General features: G+C 35.8%; 2 protein-coding genes and 1 long non-coding RNA gene across 5 annotated transcripts in view; 1 reads left to right on the top strand and 2 right to left on the bottom strand.

Moving 5' to 3' along the window:
* Positions 1–27,264, bottom strand: part of katnip (katanin interacting protein) — a 1,410,884-nt gene that overhangs the window by 1,225,430 nt on the left and 158,190 nt on the right. The window lies entirely within an intron of this gene.
* Positions 82–22,237, bottom strand: LOC101885876 (receptor-type tyrosine-protein phosphatase eta). Of its 3 annotated transcripts, none has more exons than XM_087310107.1 (10): positions 22,176–22,237; positions 21,981–22,079; positions 17,717–18,418; positions 13,989–14,243; positions 12,160–12,423; positions 9,301–9,597; positions 6,561–6,818; positions 3,157–3,423; positions 2,902–2,999; positions 82–1,933 (listed from the first exon to the last, which is right to left on the bottom strand). In XM_087310107.1, exons 2-10 carry the CDS (start codon positions 22,009–22,011, stop codon positions 1,859–1,861), a joined length of 2,247 nt encoding a protein of 748 aa, XP_087166233.1. In that variant the 5' UTR covers positions 22,012–22,079; positions 22,176–22,237; the 3' UTR covers positions 82–1,858. The 3 variants fall into 3 exon arrangements, with proteins under 3 accessions (XP_087166233.1, XP_087166234.1, XP_087166235.1); XM_087310108.1 differs by having other exon boundaries at positions 22,158–22,224; XM_087310109.1 differs by having other exon boundaries at positions 22,181–22,222.
* On the top strand, positions 11,066–14,467 carry LOC147831163 (uncharacterized). The gene is made up of 3 exons (XR_015525433.1): positions 11,066–12,654; positions 12,743–13,083; positions 13,261–14,467. It is a non-coding gene; the product is annotated as an uncharacterized LOC147831163 (long non-coding RNA).

Here is a 27,264-nt window from a genome sequence, read left to right as displayed (position 1 = left end):
GACATTTAGTCCTTATTTGGGTTCAAAAACAACACGCAACATACAGTATAGCTCACAGACTGAGCAAACCTCTCATCTGTGAATCTTCAGCAGCACATGTAACCTCTGTTAGAGAGTAATTCCGTCATTCTCGAGTTCATAATAGTCCAAAAGGTGATTATAATAGTTACACAAGGCAGTTTGATCATGTTTTAGATTGCAGAAGCATTATTTGCTGCTGTTATTTCTGGCTTCTCCTTTGTTTTTTCGTGCTTCACTCTCACGTCTGTCTCCTTCTGAAAGGATCGGATATCAGAGCTCTTCAATAATCACATGCACGTTATTAATATGAGCTCAAAAATGTTTGTTATTTTAAATATAGATAAGCTATCTAGAGAAAATGAATCTGCTCGGACTAGACGGCCATCTAAAACAACAACAGGACACGGCAGATTTTGTTGTTCTTACTCTTGACAACAAGGTTTGTTTGAGCTCAGGTCGACCATAGCTTGTTATTATATGTATATACTATATATAGTATTACGGTGTAATGTCTCTGCTGTGTTTTTAAAAATGGCGCTTCCTTTGTTTTTATTCTCTTGCTTTTGCGAGTGACGTATCTCTGATAACCAATAGCATTCATCTGCGCATCTAGCTCCGCCTTATGGTACTCTTTGGGCTTGTTGGTACCCTTTGCAAAGGGTGACCAAAAAGTGGTATGGTACGGTTCACTTTTAGGTACCCTTTGATAGAGAAAACGGCCATAAAAGCAAACCGAACAGTACCCTACCGTAACACTCAGTGGAAATGGGCTATAAAAGGACCTTATAAAACTGAAAATAGTCACATCAATCTTTCACCAAGACATTTCAGTGGCTGAACAACACTTCTGTGCATATAACCCATTCATAACAACACAATCTACATCAGCTCTGTGTGACTAAAATAGTTTTAAAACAGAAGATGACCTGTCTAAAAGAAATCCTTCAGCCATGGAGTCGTCCTTCCTCCAGCGGTCAAAACTCACTCCAATTTTGATTCAGGAATGAACAAAGTTTTGATTCAGCATTTGTTTTCAGCACTGTGATTGTCTCTTCTGATTTCTACAAATCTACATTCGCTGACAGACAGTTTGGGCCACTTATCACAATTATCGGCCCAACTCTATTTAATTGGATGAACATTTTTTAGTCTTCTGCCTCATCCAGAATATAAAAATACATATAACCACACTTAGATCATTTACTTTAATCATTACTAGTGGACTGTGAAGAGACTTTCAGCCAGCACAACAACACAAGTTTCTGAAGACCACCACCTACTGCATCTTTAATAACCCATCTAGCGTTTACTGCAAAACACAACTCAACTGTAAACACAGCAAAACAAAGAACTGATAATGAACATAACTTGTTTACAGTCTTGATAAACACGTGCAAGACAAACATAAATAAAAATCTCCTTTAGTGGTCAGGAATAAAGTAAGGTATGCTGCATTATAGGACTATTTATGAAGAGTTTAGATGCAAAAACCTCTAAATGCCGTCAGAAATTTTCCTCTAAAATGAAAATTTTTATCGTGCTCCTGTGTGCATGTTCTGTAATATCACTTTTATGGCAAAGAATAAGTCCTTTTCCTGGTCTTTAAAGTGAAATATCCCAACATAAACAAATAAGGTTGAGAAAAATGTTTATATGGAATGTTTATATTTTATATGGAAATTTCAGACGGCACGGGTTTTTGCATCTGAACTCTTCATATATTCCATTATTATTATTTTTTTTAGGTGAATTATCCATATTACAAGTGTTAATGAAAACAAATGTGACAGGATGAATAGGGTGTTTTTCAGACCTAGTTTCAGCTTTGAGAACTGAGCTAATGATTCTTTCTGTCAACCCATTTCAGCTTCCAGTAAACGCCGTCCAGTTTTCCCGCAGTTAGATTGTACAACTGAAAGACAGTAAAAGAGATTTCATTTGTGTGCTTATTGTTGTTTTTAGATGGAGAATTTGGGATAAAAAGGATAATTACTACATTTTAAAATAAGTTTTGGTAATAAAAATCATGATTCTAATAACTTTAATGCTAATGTTCATTGTCGTCAAGCTTTAAAGTTATAAAAGTGTACAGCTGAATATTTTATGTATATGCAAATGTGATTACTCAAACAAAACACATGTTAGCATGATATATAGAAAACACTATATAGATCGTTCATTCAATTTATTTACAATCCAGTTTGTAAGGTAATATTTTCAGTCTTTTAATGGCTATATTATATTAGAGACTTGTTTTGTTTACCAAATAAGTTGACCGAAATGGATATGTATTGTAAACAATAAATCAATGTATTATTTTTTATTTAATATATTAAGTTTGTAGTAATGATACTCCCAAAATCATTCTGCATAAATCCGCAGATTTATTACAAAATCTTCCACAGAAAAATGTCAGCAGATTCTGTTTGGCCCTATAGTTATAAGTAAAACAAAGAGCATGCGGGTCAGGTAGTTTAAACGGTAGGCTACGAATAGTAAATTAATTATGGATTAATTAATTATTCCTAAATTACAACAATGACGGTGCCATCGTCCATCGGGATGTTTCACATTAGACATCGTATGATGGCAAAGTGGTCGACATCAGTCAGCACTATTAAAGAGTCTTCTTTAGTTTGTATTATTCACTTTCATTTTTTGGATTTTGTTTTAAAATCCCAGTTTAGTTATTGCAAAAATGAGTTTACTTGTAAATAAATGGTGCAGCGTTTGAGATAAAATTCAAGGCAATTATTTGTCTCAAAATAATTTTGTTAAAAAATCGTGACTAAATCGTGAGATTGGCATCGTGAGGTGAATGGTTATATCCCTAATATGAAGTTGTTTTGAACAGGCTGTAGTCATTGAAATATTCCTCACCTTACTGTACAGCTCTTCCTGAGTTGTGTTCGTTGCACACTCAAGTTTATTTGCAGAGGAACACAGCATTACCAAGCTCAGCATCTTCTTCACAGGCTCTGAAAAATCAAACAATTTAAACATCAATAAAAGTGCGAACAATTGGCTGACATATTCACAGTGTCTCAACAAAAAAATCTTAAGAGTGTCGAGTAGCAATCATAACACAATAAATCCAAATGTAGCTTCAGAACACATCAAACGCAGTTTCTTTACCTGTTTGTGCAGAAGTGCTGACTGGATTACTCGTCAAATTACCCGCCACAACTGTGATATTAAAGTCATATGTTGTTCCACTTCTTAAATTAGGAAAGGTAAGATGTGTGTCACTGGTATTTAATGTATAATCTTCATTCCAAAAAGGCGTATGATACTTGACTGTATAATTAATCCTAGCCCCTACAGAGTCAGCTGGAGCTTCCCAGCTCACAGTTATGTTCATTTTGTTAACAGTGGCCTTTGGTGAGCGTGCTGAAGTCGGTCCTGTGAATAAATGTTTTTTTAGACATGTTATTCGGCTGATCAAAACAGAAATAGTGAAATGGTCAGAAAAACAACCCAGGCTCATTGCATTATGTGCCCAGGGCTACATTTTTGAGAACCCGGGAAATATGTACCCTGTACTACATCTTCTTACAGTTTTTGCAATAGAACGACTTGAATGAATTCACTGAAATACAATGAAAGTTTATCATTCGCATTTGTTTTAAAGGCCTGAAAGAGTCTAAAGCATTCAGGCACATTTTTGCTGGATCAGGTATCGGTCAGCTGGAACCAATCCAAATCCGATCTTACGCATTCAATATCTTCAGTGTAATTTATAAGCCAACAAAAGCTGTGAACGTAGCATAATATGAGGCACTAGAAAGTTGTCATGTACGCATGAAGCCCTTCTTTAGTTTAATGTGAAGCACAGATGAATATTCAATTGATTAAATTCATGTTCAGTTTAGCGCTTCCCTCAGCTGCGCCTGTCGATCATTCTCCGTTTATTACAGTTCAAACTGTGTCGCGTTCATGACAACTCGAAAAACTTTCTCCAAGACTATTTGCTCCTGTTAGTTTTCAATAATCCGTGGAGAAATGCATTTAGTTTAACATTAAATAGGTTCATTTTGACCTGCAACAAGGAGTTGCGCTGTGTCTGTTAGATCAGCAAAATGCATTCGCAACACTGGAGTAGAGAGGGTTATTACCTGCTCTTCACACTCAAAGTAGCCCTACCTGACTGTTTAAATTAGAAAGGCTCAATAATACATTGGACAAATCTTCAACGCACTGATTTCTTCTCTTTGTGCTGCTGTTTTAGAAGTGTCCACAGATAGCGGAGGGCTGTGTTATGTGTCGCAGTGATGCATCAAGCGCATCATTAATGCAAACGGCTGCGCAGACACGACATGCGTCGCTTCGTAAAATTATTCTCATATTGAGTTTCTGTTCTCTTTTTTTGAGTTTATTCTTCAGAGGGGAATAGTTTAAGTGCTGCGAATAGTTTGTAAAGCCTTTTTGTGGTCAAAGTAGTTGATTATATTAACCACTTTCCGCCTGGATTTTGCCTACCTAAATTTAAAAGCTTCCCAAATACACATGCAGAGGTGTAAATGAAAAATTTGGTATAATTTTAAAGAAAACCCTTTGAATTTTCATAAAACACTATTGAAAGAGTTTAAAATAACTGTATATGTCGTCTGTGTTATAATAAACACCTAATAAAAGAGGCACTTTTTGAATTTTTTTTATAAACCCAAATTTGAAAGTGCAGCTTTTAGGTTCTGTGTGGTCGAGCGTGCTGTAATTAATGTTGGTGGTCCCTGCACATGTCTGTAATCATAGGAATAAAGTAGGGATGGTCATTTCGGTTAATTTTGCTAACCGACAACCGCCGCTCATTAATCGGTTATTAACGGTTAACTGGTCAGATTAATATTAATTTTATATTAAACAAATAGACGTGTCTATTTTGTGTCTGACACATTAAATATTGCATTTTAAAATACTGATTTATTTTTATATGCTAGCATATTAATAATAGAACAATACAACAGAGCATTTTCACGCACCTGCAGTGTTTAGCACAGAAGAACAGAATAAACTAAATAAAATGAATAAAATAAATAGGACTGCCCTAAATTATTTTCACTTCAATAATTAATTTATATTACAAAACGAAAATACTGACTGATTCTTTTTAATAACCAGCATAGGCTGATTTTTTTCCAATCATATTTTCAAAAAACAAAATAGCTGACTTCCTCAAATCGCTCGCTCCACGGAAAATATGCATTTATTTAATGCCCCGCTGTTATTATTATAATCACAAAACCTTTTACATTTTTAATAGAAATCATTATTTTAAAGATTATGTCTTGATTTTATGTGATGGTTTCCTCTCCCTCCCGGTTCAAGTGCGCGCTGCGTGATGAAAAGACAACAACGCGCGCGCATATGTAGACTTTTTGTAAACGGTTTTGTTGTTTAAATATGATATTGCATTAATGTGCATGCATGCTTTATAAGTTGTAAAATAAAAGGTAAAGCCTATTTGTTGCGTTTATGACGCAGATCCAGGTCAACATCAGCGCTTTTTTTGGCATCAACACGTCAAACAGCATATTCTTCTTTCATTTTGCTTCTTTGGCAAATGTGTCTGTAGGCACGGGTTATACGTTATCGTCCCGCAAGTCAAATATGTCTTGCAGTTGAACAAGGGGCCGAAAATAATCTCACTGCCTTTATGTTGACAAGGAAAACAGGAGAAGAGAAGAGGCGCGGTCCTCTTATGAAACGACTGAATCAGCTGGGTATCGATTGTGCAAAAGTGTTGCTATCTATGTTGTTACAATTGTAATATTTAATACTATTGTGATATTCAAAAATTTTACATTCATACAGCTCTGGATAACTTAAAACAGCGATTAGACCTTCAGAGCGGCATTAATGCGTCCTGAAGTAAAGCGAAACGGCTATAAACTCCAGCAAGATAGAGTGATTATATGCAGAGCCATATACCTTTATCTATAAATAAAGTATAACTATAGAAACTGTGTTCATCTTAACTGAAAGCTTCTGCGTGTTTGCTGTCCTCACGCATCGCGCACCTGTCAGTCAGTCAGTCAGTCAGCACGTAACGCCAAAGGATTAAACAGAGAGCGCACAGCACTATACGGTTACAGAAAAATTTGCGCTGTTATATTCCACTTACCTTTTAATACCTTTTGGTGCGATTATAATCCGCTATTTAAAACAACAACAATGACTGAATGTTTTGAATGGGTAATGTAGCCGTGAAGGGATGCATTTTGGTCCTGCCATGGAAGAATGAATGTAGCGGAAACCAAACTCTTTAAAAGTTCTCTGTAGTTGTCTTGACAACACAAACTGCTGCTCTGGGATGAGCTGCGTGCAAAAGATGCCCCTCTTGAAAACCAGTCACAACAGAAAAGTCGTTTTTACGGAGATAAGTACCGCCCCATAGCATTCATTTTACACACAAAATGCAGCCGTATGTACCTGCAAGTACATATTTATCGGTTCTCAAAAAGTATCCCTGGACACATTTTCCCAATAAGCCTGTGTTGGGGGACAAAAGTAGTAACTGCAACATAATAATCATCACTCACTTGTGTAATCTATTACTTTAGCGGGATCACTTTCCAGGGCTCCGTTAAAAGTGATAATTGTAATCGTATACCTCACTGCTGCCATCAGACTTGCGAAATTGTAATAACAGTCTTTGGTATCATCACTTCTTAAGGAATTTTGAAAATCTGTTGTTTCAATTTTCACATGAAATTTTGTATATTTCCCCTCTATTGTCCAATTAACAGACATGGATGTGCTGTAGGTAACCAAGGAGGTTATGCTCACGGTGTTTGGCACTGTAGGAGAAAAGAGAATTTAAAAAAACATCATCGGAACATAGGAAATGCTTTTTGCCTGTCTGATCTCATGAGGAAACGTAACTTTCATACATTTGGTTGTTTTAGTGGCTAATTTGGACGAATTTATAAAAGTTCAGTGTCATACAGAAAGGTCATACCTGTCAACCCTCCTGTTTTTCCCAGGATTCTCCCATATTTTACAGTTCTATCCCGCTATCATCCCGTTTTCCTGTATTTCTGCCATATTTTCAGTCTTTCTCTGAAGCATGGCTATAAACGTTAAAGAGCCGAACCTCACTATACGCAACCCATACCGCCGAACCACCAGGGGCCACCCCTTTCTCTTAAATGTGAGGCTGTTCTGTGCTTTTGCTTTATTTAGGCATGAAAACACTTTGAAATAAATATAAAAACAGCAGGTATCCCTTCCTTTTTCATTACAGGTGGGAAAAGTGATTTCAGGGCGAGAAAGAGAAGATTTGCGGGAGAATAGGTGCCTGAAAAAATGTAAAAGGGGAGAGGAGGTTGGGGGTGATGGTGCGCGACTTATCTGAAGAGTGGTGGGGGCGTGTGCTGTGCGTGTGACATTAAGTATCTGAAGAGCGGTGGGGGTGAGTTACTCGTGACGTATCTGAAGAGCTAAGAGGGATGTGGTGAAGAGGCATGGGCGACGTATTTAAAGACCGGGCAGGAGACGCGCAATTTCCGGGAGACTATCATTGGTTTGTGGGCATCCGGGAGTCTTCCGCAAATGCATTGAGTCCCGGATGCCCCAAACCAATGATAATTTCGGGAGACTTGGGATGACTGTATTAATGTTAATAAGCTGAACTGTTTACTTATGTATCTGCTGCTAATGTCCTGTGCTAATCCCTGATTTTCACAGCCCAATGTTGACAGGTATGAAAAAGGTACGTTGCTTTTTTTAAAAAAGGCATGGCACCGAACCCCACCCATAATACCAATCATTCATTAAGGATGAGCAAATCATACTAAATTGTACAAATACATACAAATTAGCCACTAAATCAGAAAGTGATGAATTGCCTTGAGATAGCGTTGTGTTTGCTATATCACGGATCAAGATGTATTGAACAAAATCTTGTTCAACCTATGAACAACTTATGTATGTTATTGGGACGTTATTTTAAAGTTGCAACTATTCCTGATTTACTAACAGTTAATAAATGAAGAATAATTGCAACTTTAGAATAACGTCCCAATAACATTTATAAACTATTAACTGATACTTAAAACGTCTTTAGTAAGTAATTTACTAGCAGCTTGTTCATGATCCATTACTAATTTATTAGGTATAGTTATAAATCATTAAAATACAGTTAAGTCATTTATAACTTTTTAACTAACAGCTTGTAACTTATGTGTTGGCTATCTATAAGGCGCAGTTATAAATAATTAAACTATTAACTATTATTTAGCAAGTCATTTAAAACCCATTAACTAACAGTTTATTAAAGATCTATTAACTAGTTATATTGGATAGTTATAAATAAGTATCAAACTATTAACTATTATTTGACAAGTAATTTATAACTCAATAACTAACAGTTTATTAAGGATCTATTAACTAGTTATAATGGATAGTTATAAATAGTTAAACTATTAACTATTATTTCACAAGCCATGTATAACTTAACTAATAGTTTATTTATTGAAAAAATAACTAGTTATATTGCATAGTTATAAATAATTAAACTATTGCCCATTATTTAACAAGTCATGTTTAACTCAATAACTAACAGTTTATTAATGATCTATTAACTAGTTACAATTGATAGTTATAAATAATTACAAACTATTAATTATTATTTAACAAGTCATTTATAACTCAATAACTAACAGTTTATTAATGATCTATTAACTAGTTATAATGGAGTTATTCTGAAGTGTTACCGAGTCACTTTATAATAAAGTCTCATCTGTTAGTTAAAGCATAAAATCAACAGTGAGAAAAATCACAATTGTAATTATTTAAAATTATTTTTGCCTGCCAGTGAAGTAAGCAAAACTTTTTTCAAAATGAAAAGCAGTATTATTTTGCTCACCCTATTTGCATATTATTTAGCTTGCTTTAAGGAAAACCCCCATTTAATTCTGACATATGTCTTAAAACAAGACATTATGCTTTGCTTGTCTTCTTGATTTGAGAATTTTTAGATATTTGGAAAAGAAACAAGACAAAAGAATCAAAGAAAGAATAGTTGTTTTACTGGGAAAATATTTAACCTTCAATTTGCAGGACAAAAAGTCACTTGTGAGATATAGACTCACAATTTAAAGGTAAAAGGTGAAACTGTGAGGAAACCAATGTCAGAATTTTAAAGAAGCAGCTTTTTTGCATTAGTTTAAAGGGCAAAATATCATACGCAGTAACAGCTTAATGATGTTGGGGCAGATAAATTAAATGCCTTTAATTATTGAAGTAATACTGAAAGTGAAAGTAGATGGTAAGACTTACGTGTGAATGCAGAACTTACAACCGTTTTTCCAGGTTGTGTGTCACTGTTTATCAGTGCCGTCACACACAGACAATACTGGGTGCCAGATGATAATGCAGTCATCCTTATGGACATGCTGTTTGTTATGTTGCAGCTTCCCTCGTTGCAGTTACACTCAGAGCTGATCGACTCATTGCTGATCAATTCTTTAATACAAACGTTGAAACTTGAATGATAACCATTAGGATTCTCCCAAGTGGCCTCTATGGCATTGCTTTCATTGTTGCCTGTTTTCAAGTTTTTGACTTCTGAAGGATCTGAAAAATAAATACCAACAAACACATTTAGAAGCATGCAGCTTTTGTCAAAAATGAGCTCATCTTTCAATAGCTGTGCTTGCAGAAATGCCGCTTTTATGATAGCTTTGATTCTATGCATGTGTGAATCTTAGGTCATTACATAAAAAAAACACTGGTTATAATGACAAATTAATTCTGAAAATGCACATTCAGCTTTTTTGTCAGTTTTGAAATAAGCATAAACTATGATGAAAATAAATAAATAAATAAATAAATAAACAAATAAATACATAAATAAAAATAAATAAATAAAATAAATACATAAAAAATTATAAATAAATAAAATACATAAAAAATACATAAAAATAAATAAATAAAAATAAAATAAATAAAAATAAATAAATACATAAATAAAACAAATAAAATAAATATAAATAAATAAATATAAATAAATAAATACATAAATAAAATAAATACATAAAAAATTTATTAAAATAAATAAATAAATAAATAAATAATAATAAAAGTAAATGAATAAAAAAAATTCGTAACAAATAAATAAAAATAAATAAATAAATAAAATATATAAAAATGTATAAAGATAAATAAATAAATAAAATAAATATATAAAAATAAATGAATAAATAAAAATAAATAAATAAAAATAAATAAATAAAAATAAATAAATAAATAAATAAATAAATAAATGGTTTGTTTAATAAATAGAATAACTGGACTAAACAGAGGCCAAATTGCCCAACATCTCAAACCTACACTGTAAAAAGAAAATCCTGGTTATTAAATTTTAAATTACATTTTTAAGCTGAATTAAATTAACCGTATGAGTCCATTGAACTTATGTTATGTTACTTAACCTAGTGTCTCCCATCCAATAGTATAATAGTGGATGCAGCCTTTATGATGCAAGCTGAGACTGCATCACTCAGAGATGCAATGTCAGACACAATGCACTCAATGGAGCTAGTGACATCACTGTGACGGGTAGGGTTAGAGGTGGGGTTAGGTGAGCACAGTAAAAAGCATTGGATGCAGCTCTGATTGCATCTGCACATTATATATTATCTTATATTATATATTATATTATATTTTATTATATTATATTATATTATATTATATTATATATTATATCATATGTTATATTATATTATATTATATATTATACTAAATTATATTATATTATACTAAATTATATTATATTATAAATATATATATTTTTTTTCCTGTATTTATTTGTGTTTAATGCTTTACAATTTAAATTTGCTGTAATTTACCGATTTCACCACAGGAGGACTCTAAATTCACCTTATGAAGTTAAGTGATTATAAGTCATTTATGATGCAACATTTTTAATACAGGTATTGGGATAAATAATTATTTAGAAAGGTTTATTTGCAGTATTTTGAAAAACTAAACATATTAAAAATATTTATATTTATTACAATTTATTTAAATCTTTTTTTTCTTTAATTCATTCATTTTCATCCTTCGGCTTAGTCCTTTCAAGAGTTCACACTTAGCTCATGAATTTATACATAGGTTGTTTGGTGTGCTGTCCCGCGAGAGAGCCCTGAGCTCAAGGGATCCTCAGCACAGAAATACCAAATGGCCCAGCGAGAACCCGACGCCATTGGTTTTCTTACTGTGAGGCAACAGTGCTAGTCACTGGGCCACCGTGCCGCCCATTCTGGATAAAGGTGGAAGAAGGGGAGGAGGGGGATTTCATCCAGATGAAGATAGTTTTAGGAAGGAAATGAGGATATATAGAGAGATTTGGAATTCTTTGATTGGAGGATCATGATTAGCTAATGTGGGCCAGCCGGGTCAATCATGAGCACATGCTCCTCTCCAAATTAGTTTAAAATTAAACTGCATTCATTTATCAGGGGTCGCCACAGCGAAATGAACCCGCCAATTTATCCAGCATACGTTTTACACAGCATCTGCCCTACCAGCTGCAACCCAGTACTGGGAAACACCCATACACTGCAGCCAATTCAGTTCATCAATTCCCCTAAAGCGCATGTGTTTGGACTGTGGGGGAAACTCGAGCATCCGGAGGAAACCCACGCCAACACGGGGAGAACATGCAAACTCCACACAGAAATGCCAACTGACCCAGCCGGGACTCGAACCAGCGACCTTCTTACTGTGAGGCCACAGTGCTAACCACTGAGCCACCATGTTGCCGCTTATGTTGAATATATTTATTTCATTCTATTTCATTCTAAATGTTTTTTATTTAAGAGTTAAAAAGTTTAATTATCTGAAAATTTATAAAAACTCAAATTAATTAAAGCTGTAATAATAGTTTAAACCTATCCACAAATCTGAAACAGAAATCAACAAAAACAGTTTATAAAACGGACAAAAAATGTGGCAAAATTAATATAAATACAGAAAATATATAAATAAATGCTCAATGACAGTATGAATTAAACTGAAACGAAACTAGCATCTCCAACTCATTATGCAAATTACTCTTGTGTGCCGATGTTAATGCAATAATGCACTTTTTCCACACAATGAAAACTTATAGACAATGTATCGCTGAAAACTTACTGGTATAAGCAGAATAGCTGCTTGGAACTCCATAGGTCGTCTGATTCACCACTGCAAAGACTGTGAAATTATACAACACTCCTGGAGTAAGATCTGTAATACCGCATTGCTTGTTTGGACATTTTGCTGTTTGATTGTTTCCATATATCAAGTCCTCCACAATTACTAAGTAGAAATCTTGGTTTCCGTCTGGTTTATTCCAGCTGAGGAAGGCGCTAACAGTTGTGACATTCAACACAGTCAGATTCATCACCGCAGACGGCACTACAAGAGAAGAAGAGTAATCAATACTTGTTGGGTTGATTTAAAAACAATGCATTGCACATGTCTACACAATCTAATTAATAAGTGTTAAAGTGTTTAATGCACAGTAGTGTAAAATGCATGCTTATATTACATTTATAGCTAGTAATGTGCTATATTACATTTTCTTGTTGCAATTAATTGCTTATGCTTGTATCATGGTATCAACATTATGACATAGCGCAGGTTAGTGTATACTCCATCAGCTGTTTTAGATTCTGTCAGCTTTGTGTTTATGACTGTTTGGCGCCATCTTGTGTCTGTATAATGTGCAGGTTAGTGTATACTCCATCAGCTGTTTTAGTGTCTGTCAGCTTTGTGTTTATGACTGTTTGGCGCCATCTTGTGTCTGAATAATGTGCAGGTTAGTGTATACTCCATCAGCTGTTTTAGTTTGTTGTGTTTTTATCTGCCAACATATTGTGTCTGTATAATGCGCAGGTTAGTGTACACTCCATCAGCTGTTTTAGTGTCTGTCAGCTTTGTGTTTTTGACTGTCTCCATCTAGTGTCTGTATAATGCTCATGTTAGTGTATACTCCATCAGCTGTTTTAGTTTCTGTCAGCTTTGTGTTTTTGGCTGTTTGGCTCCATCTAGTGTCTGAATAATGCACAGGTTAGTGTATACTCCATCAGCTGTTTTCGTCTTGGTCAGCTTTGTGTTTTTGGCTGTTTGGCACCATCTAGTGTCTGAATAATGCACAGGTTAGTGTATACTCCATCAGCTGTTTTCGTCTTGGTCAGCTTTGTGTTTTTGGCTGTTTGGCACCATCTAGTGTCTGAATAATGCACAGGTTAGTGTATACTCCATCAGCTGTTTTCGTCTTGGTCAGCTTTGTGTTTTTGGCTGTTTGGCACCATCTAGTGTCTGAATAATGTGCAGGTTAGTGTATACTCCATCAGCTGTTTTAGTTTCTGTCAGCCTTGTGTTTTTGACTGTTTTGAGCCATCTGGTGTCTGAATAATGTGCAGGTTAGTGTATACTCCATCAGCTGTTTTAGTGTCTGTCAGCTTTGTGTTTTTGACTGTCTCCATCTTGTGTCTGAATAATGCGCAGGATAGTGTATACTCAATCAGCTGTTTTAGTTTGTTGTGTTTTTATCTGCCTCCATCTTGTGTCTGTATAATGCGCAGGTTAGTGTATACTCCATCAGCTGTGTAAGTGTCTGTCAGCTTTGCTTTTGACTGTTTGGTGCCATCTTGTGACTGAATTATGTGCAGGTTAGTGTATACCTCATCAGCTGTATTTGTGTCTGTCAGCTTTGCATTCAATTAATGAATTAACAAACTATTACGGCTCCAAACAATGTTTTGTGTCTAATTTTTATGTTTGTGGCAAGCAGCCATGTAATAAGTAGGATAAAGTACATAAAGGAGGGTTGTTTTCACAGAACAAACCTTTCAGTCTTATACAACAGTGCTGCGCAACATGTAGGGTTTATTGTGTGATTAAAACCTTCTGCATGTACTTTATGCCTAACATAAACTCATGGTGATGTAAACACTTATAAATGGAAGTCTACTCACAGGTGTAGAAGGAGATATTCTGTGGATTGAGATCCCGGCCACATTTCACTGGAAACACCTGAGCCCGGTACAGAGTTCCCGAGGTCAGATTTCCTATTTCAGCGGACAGACCAGTCTTATTAAATGTCTGGTTGTAATCTCCAGTGATTTCCACTCTATAGTGACTGATGTTTTTAGCACTGGGTCCTGCACTCCAGCTCAGACTAACATTATTTTTCATCACATTGAAATAGTTGATTTGCCCAAAAAAGCGATCTATGGAAAGACAGATGCATATTATATAAGCGGAAACTCACAAAATGACCACACATTTCAAAATCCAGAATACCAAACACTGTAAAAAGCAATTAGTCGCTTTACCTAAGAGTGTAAGTAAATTTGTTGTCTTAAAAGAGACAAGCTGACTTTGTTATATGCACAGTTCATCTACTTAACTTTAATGCTATTTACAGTAGACATGGTGCAAGTGAATAAATCCCACTATTCTCATGTAAACAGATGCGTGAACATTGAGTTTACTTGCACCATTCGTGCATAAGTTATCTTCATTCGTATGTCTAATTCATTTTACAATAGACGTGGATTCACGTCTTGTCATGTCTGTCTGCCTGGTTACTCTAGCTTCACTGCTAAATTGATAACATGGATTTTACTGAGAGAGCAGCTACGCTTTGTGTGCTTTAGGAAGGCTGAAAAACAGCATTGAATTGTTCGGCGCCGTGTCTGAGTGCACTAGATCCTTTCAGAGGTGCACCAGCTCTGTAAGTACATCCACTCCTCCAGAAACTGTTCCCAGATGACGGAAGCTTTCAGCGGTGCGTCCGACTAAGCAGAGCCTAGCTTGATGAGCTGTTGTCCGGTGTCGGCAGGAGGATTTCCCCTCTGGACAACTACTGCAGGCGCTACATCTTAATCACTTCCCTACAAGAGCAAGCTCATGTGTGGTTAAATGCAGGGCAAATGTCTGCTGACGTTCAGATTTTCCATTTCAAGCGATTCGCGTGAAATGAGCGATCCGCACGATGTCTGATGTTTCGAGCAACAGGATATCTATTCACATCTTTGCATTGACTTAACATGTAAATCAGTTGTGCTTGATGCTTTATCCGCTACTGGTGTGAACGCAGCATTAGGTTACTTAAAAGCTACTAGGTCAACTCTTTTAAGTTAAGTCAACTAAAAAAATTACAATCTACAAAATTTCAACTAAATATTTACATTTTTTTCTTCACTTCTTTTCTCTTTCTTTTCTTTCTTCTTTTTAAAAAAAATTGTGTTTAATATTTTTCTATAACATATACATTTGGCTGTACTAGTTTCTGGACCGTTATTGTAAGTTATTTTGTTAGATTAGCTCCAGATTTGGCTTTAGTACTGACTATTCTAATGTATGTGCACAAATATAATATTGTATAGCTTCCTATTAAAAATATGAATTTAAAAGATATATGTATTGTTTACCCATAGTGTATGCATGGTCAAACAGCAAGTAATACACAAAGCATTTAGTTTGGGCTAGCTTTTGCTGCTGAACATTGCTTTACAATGCCATTGAAGGGTGAACATTAGCCAGTGGGGGAGTGTCTTTTGTCTTGTTTTTTGTTTTGTCCAAATTATTCATGACCATTGTCACACACGCATAGAGCTGAGATGACCCAAAACAAACGTAACAAATTGTATATTATAGTAATGTTTTCTTTGAATGAGAGAACTAAATAATTTTACATAATTGTGAAGTAAATATTCTAGCCTACAAGAAAAGTTGTTAACTAAAGTTGTTTTTTGGACATTATTTCAGCTACATTATTTTCTCCAAAACTTACTAACCACGCATACAATTTTTTTTCTAAAAAACACAATCTTGTACATCAATATTTCTCACATATTATTGTAGCACAGTTCGTGCTGAATACAAATAAAACAAATGTTGGCCAGTACTATGTAATAAGTAGCTGAAATAAGCATAAATGTCAGGGCACGTCAAAACATCTTAGGGGTCCCAAAATCACCTATTTTTCTATAACAAATTTTGCTGTACTAGTTTTTGGACCGTTATCTTAAGTTATTTTGTTAGATGAGCTTCAGTTTTGGCTTAAGTTTTGCATCGTTTGCGAAAAGAATGATGTAGTGATGAGTGTTTCACAAAACCTGCAGTTTCTCTTTCACAGACCCATCGTTTGAACCACATTAATTATAAAGTAAAATGCTCATAATGGCGCTCTAAATGGGGTGGAGTAACAGCTACTTTAGAGAAGAACCCCATCATTTCTTTGTGCAAATTATATTGTTTTACACGCACGCACGTTAAAAATAAAATCCAATAATAGTTAAAACATGCACTCGCTTTCCATATTAACTGAAATATATGTAAACGGCTCATATAGGACCAATGTTTCCTTTACAAATATTATTGAGATATTTGTAATAACATTACAAATTTTATTCTAAAACATTAAATCACTTACAAAAGCAAACACTATTCTAATATCATATATAAATTATAAATAAATGAGGCGATTTATTAGGAAATTAAATGTAATATTTATTATTTATTAGGAAATGAAAAAATCCTACTTTAATAATAATATTTTTAATATTAATGTTTGTTATTATTATTAAGTAGGATATTGTTTATTTTTTTATTTTTTAAAAAGTCTACTTTTACAATTTGAGACATGTAAACCACTGCAGAAAGCTCTAACCAGAAGGCCATGTCATATATAGTACAGATACTGAATAAATAACCTACTATAATACTAAAAGAATTAACATATGCTATGTTTTTTGTTTTCACAAGCTTTGGAGACATAACATAAATTCCGCTTTTAAATATTAGGTCACCTACAGCTTTCGTCATGAGGCAGTGTTTAAAATGACATCAATGTTTTCAAAGTGCACTGTAAAGGAAGCACAATTGTAAACATGAAGATCGCTAAAACTGAACTGTAATAATACTTTGAAAGCAAATTACACCTAAGAGAGATGACCTTAATGTCTTTTTATTTTTAATCTTTCCAAGATTAAATGTCAGAATATTCTAAACGAATAGGGCATAGGGGGATAACTGGAATTAGAACACAGCCAGGAACTATGTTTCTAACTACAGCTCCAGAGGTGTAGTTGCAAGTGCACAAGTTTATGAATGTTCATTGGAACGATGCATTTGGGAAACGCCAAATCAACTAACTATGTTTGTAACGGCGCAACTTGCAACCTTAGTTGGCTAACGATGGTTTTGGAAAACGCACCCCTGGTTGGGTCAAAGTCTGCTTTATCCAAAGTTCAATCTTTTACCCTGTTCATTGATTCACAACTCTCCAGTCAATTTGTCAACCCATGTAAAAAGTCTTGGGGTTACACTAGATGGTATGTCTCATAGTCAAATCTCACATTCTGCCTTTTTCATTTGCGTAACATTGCAAGACTTCACTCTTCGCCATGCTGGGAAACACCCATACACTTTCAATCACACCCATACGCAACGGCCAATTTAGCTACCCAATTCACCAAATGTGTTTGGACTGTGGGACTTGGAGCACCAAGAGGAAACCCATGCCAACACGAGGAGAACATACAAACTCCACACAGAAATGGCAACTGACTCAGCCGAAGCTCAAACCAGCGTCCTTCTTGCTGTGAGGCGATCATGCTATCGCCTAACTCACTATTATTATTATCATCATTATTATTAAAACACACCCAATAAACCGTAAATGCCAAGCACTCACCGTCATAACAGATGAAGGGTCGACTTATATTACACACTTTTTCCTTCCACATGCCGAAGCTGAGCAAGACCACACAGGAGTCCTCGATGTACACATCCGGATCGGGTTCGGGTTCCAGGATGCAGCTGCTGACTGTGGTGCTTTGTGGAGTGGTTTGAGTGCTGTATGTTGTTGTGCTAGTCGGCAAAGTGCTGTGTGTTGTTGTTTTGGGCGTCGTGATCGTGTATGAGTTCACTGTACTTTCAAGATCCTTATACGTCATATTTAAGCAATCAAGAATATCGACCAGGATGGGACACATATCGCCTGATTTGTTAGCCACAAATGATGAAGTTTCCATCGTAGTGGTTGTCGGTGTGGATGTAGATGTGGTTGTTATTGTGGTTGTGGAGGTGAGTGGAGTTTGTGTGGTTGGGCAGATTGGCTGTTTTTTTTCTGTGTTCGGCACGGGATGGCCGGGATACCAGTTCTGGTAGGTAACAGGATCCTCGTTGGACCATTTGGACCATGGGAGTGTGCCGTTGTAGCTCCTGCGCAGTCCGATCCAGTAGTCCGCCGAGAGGTTGTTGGCAATCAGATGGACGTTTCTGCTGGTGATGGTGGTCAGTTCCTTGAAGCATTGCTGGCAGTAGAGTCTGGCCTTATCCCATGTGATGTTATTGCTCTGAGGATAATACTGTTCCTCTGCCCATACCACCGAGCCTGGTCATTGATAAACGGGTTAAAGCAATCTTTATGCATGCATCAGAATTCATATTTCTATGTGCCCTGGACTAGGGCTGCACAATATACTGTTTCAGCATCGATATTGCAATATAGTCAATAGTCATGTCACAGGACCTGCACTGTTGAGTTAGGATTATAGTTGATCAGCTGAGAATACATGAGATTTGTGGAGTCATTGCAGATAATACCCATAGCACAGTGAATATCTATCATTTTTGCATGTGTTACTTTACATTTCATGATTACATTTTTATACATAAATACTGTTTGACTCACTGGAAAACCATTAAGCACTGTGTATTTTACTTTTTCCGTTGCTTTATTGTACTTATTTTAGCTTGCAGTTTGTTTATTATTTTTTACACATGATTTACACCCTTAGAAAATCCCCTCAATCAATCCTAACTAATGATTTATTTCCAAATAGAGCTATTCAATTCCATCTGGTGAAACTGTACTCATATCGCAATATATATAATAGCAGAACTATAACAGCAACTAAATATCATTTGTAAGTCGCTTTGGATAAAAGCGTCTGCTAAATGACTAAATGTAAATATTACAATGTCAGATTTTTCCAATATTGTGCAGCCCTACCCTGATAATCTCAAATACATTACTAGGACACGTTTTCTCATTGGTGTAATTTCTTGTAAATCCACCAGAGGTCGCTGCGTTTACACAAATAATGCAGCACTATGCAACCACAAGCACATTATACCCGGAGCACATTTTCATAATGGGCCTGTGTTGGGTAGTGATTTTAGCTACATTTTGCATTGTTAGGTGTAATTAAATACAACATTTTTTTAAGTAATTGGTTACTTACAATGTACTTGCCTGAAATAATGTAAATGTTACCATTTGTGATCCACAAAAAAAGAGACGGTGCTCACTGCAGAGCCAGCTGAGCTCTAGCGAGGGGAAGCATGAGCTCTCGCTCCTCCTCCTATAAGCTGTTTTAATGCGTACACCAACCCCACCCCTAACCCTACCCCCAGTGACATCACTCGTAGAAGAACTGCAAGAAAGGAGGAGCGAGAGCTCAAGCTCCCCCTTGCTGGAGCTCAGCTCTGCCCAAATGGCTCTGCAGTGAGCACCACTTGCAAAAAAAAAAAAACAGTTCTAAGTGTACATTTTTGGAAATGTAGATCTATGCATTATATAAAAATTAAATGAATACATTTTCCATTGATGTATAGTTTGTTAGGATATGACAATGTGTGGCCGAGATGAAACTGTTTGAATGGCTGTAATTTGGGTGTTTAAAAAAAATCTAAATATTGAGAAAATCCTTATTAAATTTGTCCAGAATAAGATCTTAGCAATGCATATTACTATAAAAAAATTAAGTTTTGATATATTTACAGTAGGAAACATGGAAGATGATCTTTTTTATATTCTATTCAAATATTCTAGTGATTTTCGGCATGAAAGAAAAACATACAGCCTCAGTGTATTTCTTGGCTATTACCAAAAGCATAATCAAGCAATAAGGTTTTGTGGTCCAGGGTCATATTTTTGTAGAAACCAATTTAGTATTTTTGCTTGTTAAAATACTTTGCAGAATAATTATGTTTTTCAAATTGATCAAATCTTTATCAAATTAAAAATTTTTAAAGTGATATTATTCAAGACAACGAATAAACACTGAATTAGGATCAAAGTTAGTTTGTGGCTATTTCTAAATTCAGAAGCGGAGTAATAATTTTTCATTAAGATATTTTGCATATTATTTCTTTTAAGTAAATATGTTATATATCAAGGCTGCACGATATTAGAAAAAAGTGACATTGCAATATGTCCTCTTACTGTAATATATACTATGATATGAATACAGTTTCACAAATAGCTCTATTTGGAAATAATTCATAATTTTAGATTGAGATTTTTAAAGGTTTTGTTAGGGAGCGTAGCTGAATAATATGTAATAAACAACTTACAAGCATAGTTAAATACAACAGAGCAAATATACAAGTGAAATAAGCAATATACAATTAATTGTTAAGCTATACACATTTATTTATTGTGCCCAAATGGCTTAAATTAGCTTGAAATGGGGACAGAGTCACAGGCCTTACAACAAATGAGGATAATAAACTTGCACTCTAAGGTTGAAATAATTGACATTACAGATACGATGTGACTATGTTTTATATAATTATTGTGTTTGGCTTTTCTTTTTCTTATACAATTTATTTTTGTTAACTGTTTTATATGCATTTCATTCAATTCAATTCAGCTTTATTTGTATAGCGCTTTTACAATGTAGATTGTGTCAAAGCAGCTTCACATAAATGGTCATAGTAACTGGATCAGGGTAGTTCAGTTTTTAGTGTTTAAGTTCAGTTCAGTTTAGCTCAGTTCAGTGCGGTTTGAAGTCGTTATTGAGAGTCCAAGCACTGAGGAGCAAATTCATCGATGCACAGCTCTACAGATCCTGAACCATGCAAGCCAGTGGCGACAGCGGAGAGGGAAAAAAACTTCACCAATAGGAGAGTGAAGAAAAAAAACCTTGAGAAAACCAGACTCACAACCATTTTAATATCTCCGCTGGCCAAAAGTCTTGTGCAGAGCTGCAGTCTCAGCAGTGGAGGCATTTCATGTGCTTTTGATAAAACATTGTGGGTGTGTGACAGCTTATGTGCAATAAGACCCTTATACTTTAATCCTTAACTATGTGTGTGTTTAAATACTAGTTTATCAAGAGTTTAAAATGACAGCATTTTAAAATGCAAGCAGATGAAGTATGCAGGTAAACATATATCAAGATGCTTCTGAGATTGTATCTTTAACACAGTAATATTTTGACAGTGTTCAGGCATTAAACAGAGCACACTGTAATTTACTAAACTGTTAATGGTTGACCAACACTGTATGTTACTGCAGGGTCAATGCAAATGTATGGAATATTGTTCACCATTTAGGCTTGGTTATGCAAATCTTAGCAGAGCCGGGGAGTTTTTCCAGGAATATTTATAAAGGCGTAAATGCAAATATAGAAGAAGGAAAACAAAGAGGGACAGTTTCTGGAACTGTCAACAACACATGACTGGAAATCAACATGTTTAAATACATTTAAAAATATATATTAATAGTATATTCTACAAATAAACGGTCCACATAAAGCCAAATCACATGATAATACATTAGTACTGAATGCATTTGTTCTCTCAGCTAACACATTAACAGGACAGTTCACCCAAAACTGAAAATTCTGTTATCATTTACTCGTCCTTGACTTCTCAGAAGCCTGTTTGAGTTTCTCTCATATGTTGATGACATTTAGACATTAAACCTGTCACCATTGACTTCCATAGTGTTTATTTTTCCCAATGTGCATGTCAACAGCTTTCTGCTTTCTTCAAAATATCTTCTTTTCCATTCAGCATTAAAAAGAAAGTCATAAATGTTTAAAGCCAATTGAGGATGAATAAATAGTGAGTAGATTTTAATTTTGGGGTGAACGATCCCTTTAAGCATTAGTTAAACATAGGAATCTTGTCAGTTTGCACACTTTGTCAGATTACAGACTTACTCAGGAGAAGTATAAGCCACGGTGTTTTCATCTTGTATCTGCTTCTTGTTGATCCGCTGGTTATCAGTCTCAGGTCAGCGCATGCAACGCACAAAATCCCTTTGACAAACTAAAGTAATATCATCAATCAACAACTCAAAAGAAACTAGAAATTGTCAAATTGATAAATCAACTAACAGTAAATCCTCCACTGACTTAACTCAGTCTGTGTGGGATCCGCTTATGTCCACCGATCTCCCGATGTGAAGAGTCTGATCCCAAACAACAAGCTATTCACACTGGGGTTTTGCATAGTAAACCTCCACATTTCCATTGACCGTGTATTTGCAAATATCTGCACTCAGCTCAAACATTTGGAAGATTTTAAGCAGAGAAAAATGCATGTGAAATTGCAATGCTACTACATAGAGCTGGGGAAATAAATGCATAGTGTATCCAGAAATGATTTAGAGATTGTTTGAGTGTGCCTCAGACAGGTAAGTGGGTTTGACAAACCACCTGTAGGAAACACTCTTTCATCTCTCCAACACTTTAACTGACACTTGCACGAGTCAATTTCTAAATGGCTGATTTACAGTTTTATTTTAGTATATTCTATACGTCTGATTATATTATACTTCAAGAGCACGCGTATGCTTTGATGCAGCATTTGTGCTGTCGCATAGCCCTCGCTAACGCACACCTCTCAAATAATGTAAATACATCTCGCAATGAGGCATAGCAAAAGCTCTGTGATTGGTCGGTTTGGTATCGGTGTAGGCAGTTCTGAGAGCCACGAGCCCGATGCAGCGAGTGTTTAGGAGTTGAGTCGTGTGAAGAAGCTCAAAGATTAAATGGCACCAAGGTCACCCCTTTTTCCATATTTATTATAAGTCTTTTGTGTCCCCAGAATGTGTCTGTAAAGTTTCAGCTCAAAACACCCATCTGAGGATTTATTATAGCTGTTTGAAGTGTCTGTATCATAGCTGGGAAAAGGTTGTTGCTGTTTTTTTGTTTCCACTGGGCCTTTAAGGCTCCAATTGGTCCACCGTTTTTATGTTGTTAAATCTGAAAAAAAGGACTGGGTGTGTTTATTTCACCCCAATATGACAGTATATACACTATACTTACACACATGTCTGTCCAAACAACTTTAAAAGCAGATTTTTCACCATAGATGCCCTTTGAGATTGTTCACCTCAGGGGTGCTCCAACCTTTTCTTATGAACGGCCAAAAACCAAACTTTATTCAAGCTAGTGAGCCAACGGTAATAATAGTTGCCATTGCGAATTTTCAAATTTATTTAATAATGTATAAGTGGGCGACGCAATGGCGCAGTATAGTGCATGTTCTCCCCATGTAGGTGTGGGTTTCCTCCGGGTGCTCCGGTTTCCCCCACAGTCCAAAGACATGCGCTATAGGGGAATTGATGAACTAAATTGGCCACAGTGTATTAGTGTGTGTGTGTGTGTGTGTGTGTGTGTGTGTGTGAATGAGGGTCTATGGGTGTTTCCCAGTACTGGGTTGCAGCTGGAAGGGTATCCGCTGTTTAAAACATAAGCTGGATTAATTGGTGGTTCAATCCACTGTGGTGACCCCTGATAAATAAGACACTAAGCCGAAGGAAAATGAATGAATGCACTTGAACTTGTAATGAATGTTTTCAGTTGTATTTACAGTTTCACCCAGCAGGCGTCACTAAAGTAAAGCTTTTGTTAAACAAATTGCTCAAATGACAATGTTTTATAATACTTTGTCTCTCTATAGTCTCACCTTTGACTTCCAATATAAACTAAATATTTATACTCATTAAAACATACAGACAGACAGATAAAATAGCCAACAAAACATAGGATTTAGTAAGCCTGTAAAGCCAACACTAATGACCAACACTAATGGTGACTGCAAACAAACAGTGACATCCTTTATTCAGTTCTTGTATTTTATCTTAGAGTCTTTGTCAGAAATCTTGGATTGTAACCTTACTGTAAAATACAAACTATATACACAATCCAAACTCCCACATCATGATAGTTTAACATTGTAATAGTGTTTAGTTTTGCAAGTTCTGCTATGCTGTTTAACTCTATTTTAAATCAAAACACACGCTGATATACTGAATACACTGTAATGCACATCTGTGAGTGAGGATTCCCAGTAGAGTAAAAGAGATTACACCAGTTTCACTCCATCAGTGTTTGCATGTGGAGTGTTTTACATGAGCGGCACACGCTTCAGTGCTCTGCATGTGTTTATAACTCTGACACACAGAAAACACGATCAACAACTGTTTTCACTACAACTGAACCTACAAGAACAACAATGAGCTTCAGCAGCATATTGATCTGGACACTGGCAGCATTATGTGGAGGTGTGTGTCCCTCAACATCATGTGTGCTATTGACTTGTGTTTCGGTGTTGTGATCTTATATATGATTATACAAATGATTTCTAATGTTTCTCCTCTGGCAGAATGTATTGGTCAGGTGACAGTGACTCAAACTCCCTCAGTGCTGCTTTCTGAACCTGGACAATCCCTCACTGTCCACTGCAGATTCAGCAGAGATCCACCTTGCTGTTATGGCAGTGGAACTTATCTTGTTAGCTGGTACTTACAGAGACCTGGAGAAGCTCCTAAACTCCTGATTTATTACACAACTGTTCTCCAGTCAGGAACTGCATCTAGATTCAGTGGCAGTGGATCTAAGACTGATTTCACTCTGAGCATCAGTGGAGTCCAGACTGAAGATGCTGGACATTATTACTGTCAGAGTGAACACAGTGGTCCAGTGTTCACACAGTGATAAAGAGTGATACAAAAACCTCCGTCAGTCAGTCAGAGTCACAGAGACTGAACTGATCCTGGAGCAGCTCACAGGAGGATGTGAAACTACAGTCACTCAAGCATCAGAAATAAAATCATCCAGATGAATCTGTCGCTCTTCATCATCATAGAGAGCAAAAGTCAAAGCATTAGTGGACAGAAACAAACCAAAAGTCCATCATTGTTCACCAGAGTCTCCATCAGAATATTAATTTAATAGTAAAAACCCCACTGAAGATGACAGACTGTGTTTCTCTGTGATCATTATTGAGCATCAGTGAATCTGTTCAGTCTGACGGTGAATGGATCGACTGTTTTCCTCAAGAGCTGCTGATGATCTGATGATCAAATAAACACACGACGCCTCAAACACACTCCAGTCTCCAGTAAAGCAGAGTAAAACCTTCAGAAAGCTGCAGCTCATGACACCTCCACTACTGCTGGAGTAAAACAGTCTCTGTGTGGAAACTCCAGCTGCTTCTGTGACAGAATAATGCTGATTTACTGCGCTCATTCCTCATCAACACAGACAGAGTCTCAGCATATCACTGATTTATTCTTCATCTAGGAGACTTTGAGGAAACTGAATTCAGCTAATATTGAACTATTTCTCTAATTCAGAGTTCTCAGTGCACTGAAATCAGTTTAAAACTGTTTTTCCTGATGAATATGGAAATAATAAAATGCTGAAATATGAAATGTGTCAGTTTTAGGTGTGTTTAAGTCTGAAATGTTTGATGAACACACTGAACTCTTGCTCATATGTCAGTCGTCTGCATGTACACAGTATTCATGTGTTCACTGTCAATACACTTGATGCAGGAAACATCTAAAGTTGATCATTTATTTTCACTGAACGCTGTACGAGAAGCACTTAAATATTAATATTAAAGCATAAATCATCATCAGCCTGAACCCCATAATCATATAATCCTGAAATGAATCTAAAACTGTGAACTGAACTGAATCAGATCACTGTCTAACAAGAGATCCACAAATCCAGTCTCATATGAATCTCCCAGATGAATCTCGAGTCTCCATCTATTTCTGTTGATTATTTGAGAAGCTGTTTAAGTCTTATTAATCTTTCAGCTGATCTTGATGAGGGTCTGATGATGAGTTAATGAGCAGAAGTGAAAGTGAATCTGTTCCAGTTCAGAGAGTTAAACCAATCAAACAGTGTTCAGAGTTTCTGCAGCTCAGAATAGAGCAGATCAAACCACAAGAGCTTCATTTGACATTAACGCTCAGTGCAGCTGTGTTCACCACTACAACACATTACTGTTCAACTCTATTAGCTGAGCGCAGTGTGTGTGTGTGGGTGTGTGTGAGTGTGTGTGTGTGTGTGTGTGTGTGTGTGTGTGTGTGTGTGTGTGTGTGTGTGTGTGTGTGTGTTTGCATATTGAGTGCTGTGAGTGTTTATAGTGCTGTGAGTTGAACACTTCATCACTGACACACACATCAATCTTCATCATCATGACCTTCATCATCGTCTTCATCTGGACTCTTTCATACAGCTTTATCCTGCGAGGTGAACAGTATGCATTTTAAAATTAATGAAAAATAACTTGTAATAGAAAAAAACATAAATAAACAAAAATTGATGTAAGCATACAGATTAATAGTACAGCAAACATTTAAAAACAAACAATGGACTCAAATATATATTTATTTTTTGTATTTCAGGCTCTAAAGCAGCTGAGATCACAGTGACTCAGACTCCTTCTGTGAAAACAGTAAGACCTGGTGAAAATATTCAGATGTATTGCAAACTCAGTAAACATTCAACCTGCGGCCCACCGTGTGTCTACTGGTACTTACAGAAACCAGGAGAAGTTCACAAACTCCTTATATATGATGCAAGCAGCCTTGCGTCAGGAACCCTATCTAGATTCAGTGGCAGTGGATCTCATAGTGATTATACCTTGAGCATCAGTGGAGTCCAGACTGAAGATGCTGGACATTATTACTGTCAGAGTTACTACTGGATGAACAGTAAAAATGTGTTCACACAGTGATAAAGAGTGGTACAACAACCTCCGTCAGTCAGTCAGAGTCACAGAGACTGAACTGATCCTGGAGCAGCTCAAACACACACACTACACACAGATGAACACTGAGTTATGACTGGCGTCAGACAAAATCTGTGGACATTTTTAGCTATTTTGCACAGAATTTTGTATAAAAAAAAATTTTTTTAAAAATATCTGCAGATTTATGCAGAATGACTTTGGTAGTATCAGAAATTAAAAACTTAACTTATGAAATAAAAATATTACCTTTAAAAAAAAAAATTATGTTTACAAAGCAAATCTAATTAGATCCACTTATTTGGTAATCAAAGAATTTCTCTCACATAATAAATCTACTGAAAGACAGAAAATATCACTGTACAAACTCCATTATAAATAAATCATGAACATTTTCATACTAGTCAATAATATTAATGACAATAATTCAAAAAAACATAAATGTACACG

This window comes from Danio rerio, chromosome 24 (genome assembly GCF_052040795.2).
Source record: "Danio rerio strain M-AB ecotype USA chromosome 24, GRCz13ab, whole genome shotgun sequence".
In the NCBI taxonomy this organism is placed as follows: domain Eukaryota; kingdom Metazoa; phylum Chordata; class Actinopteri; order Cypriniformes; family Danionidae; genus Danio; species Danio rerio.
This window is presented reverse-complemented; position numbering and strand designations above follow the sequence as displayed.

Excerpts from the sequence above, each read along its gene's own strand:
- LOC101885876 (XM_087310107.1), bottom strand. The coding sequence starts at position 22,011 with ATGAAAACACCGTGGCTTATACTTCTCCTGA. Across the intron at positions 12,424-13,988 it reads GAATATCTCCTTCTACACCT|TGCCGTCTGCGGTGATGAAT; the intron begins GTGAGTAGACTT and ends CTTCTCTTGTAG. Across the intron at positions 1,934-2,901 it reads AGGAAGAGCTGTACAGTAAG|TTGTACAATCTAACTGCGGG; the intron begins GTGAGGAATATT and ends ACTGTCTTTCAG.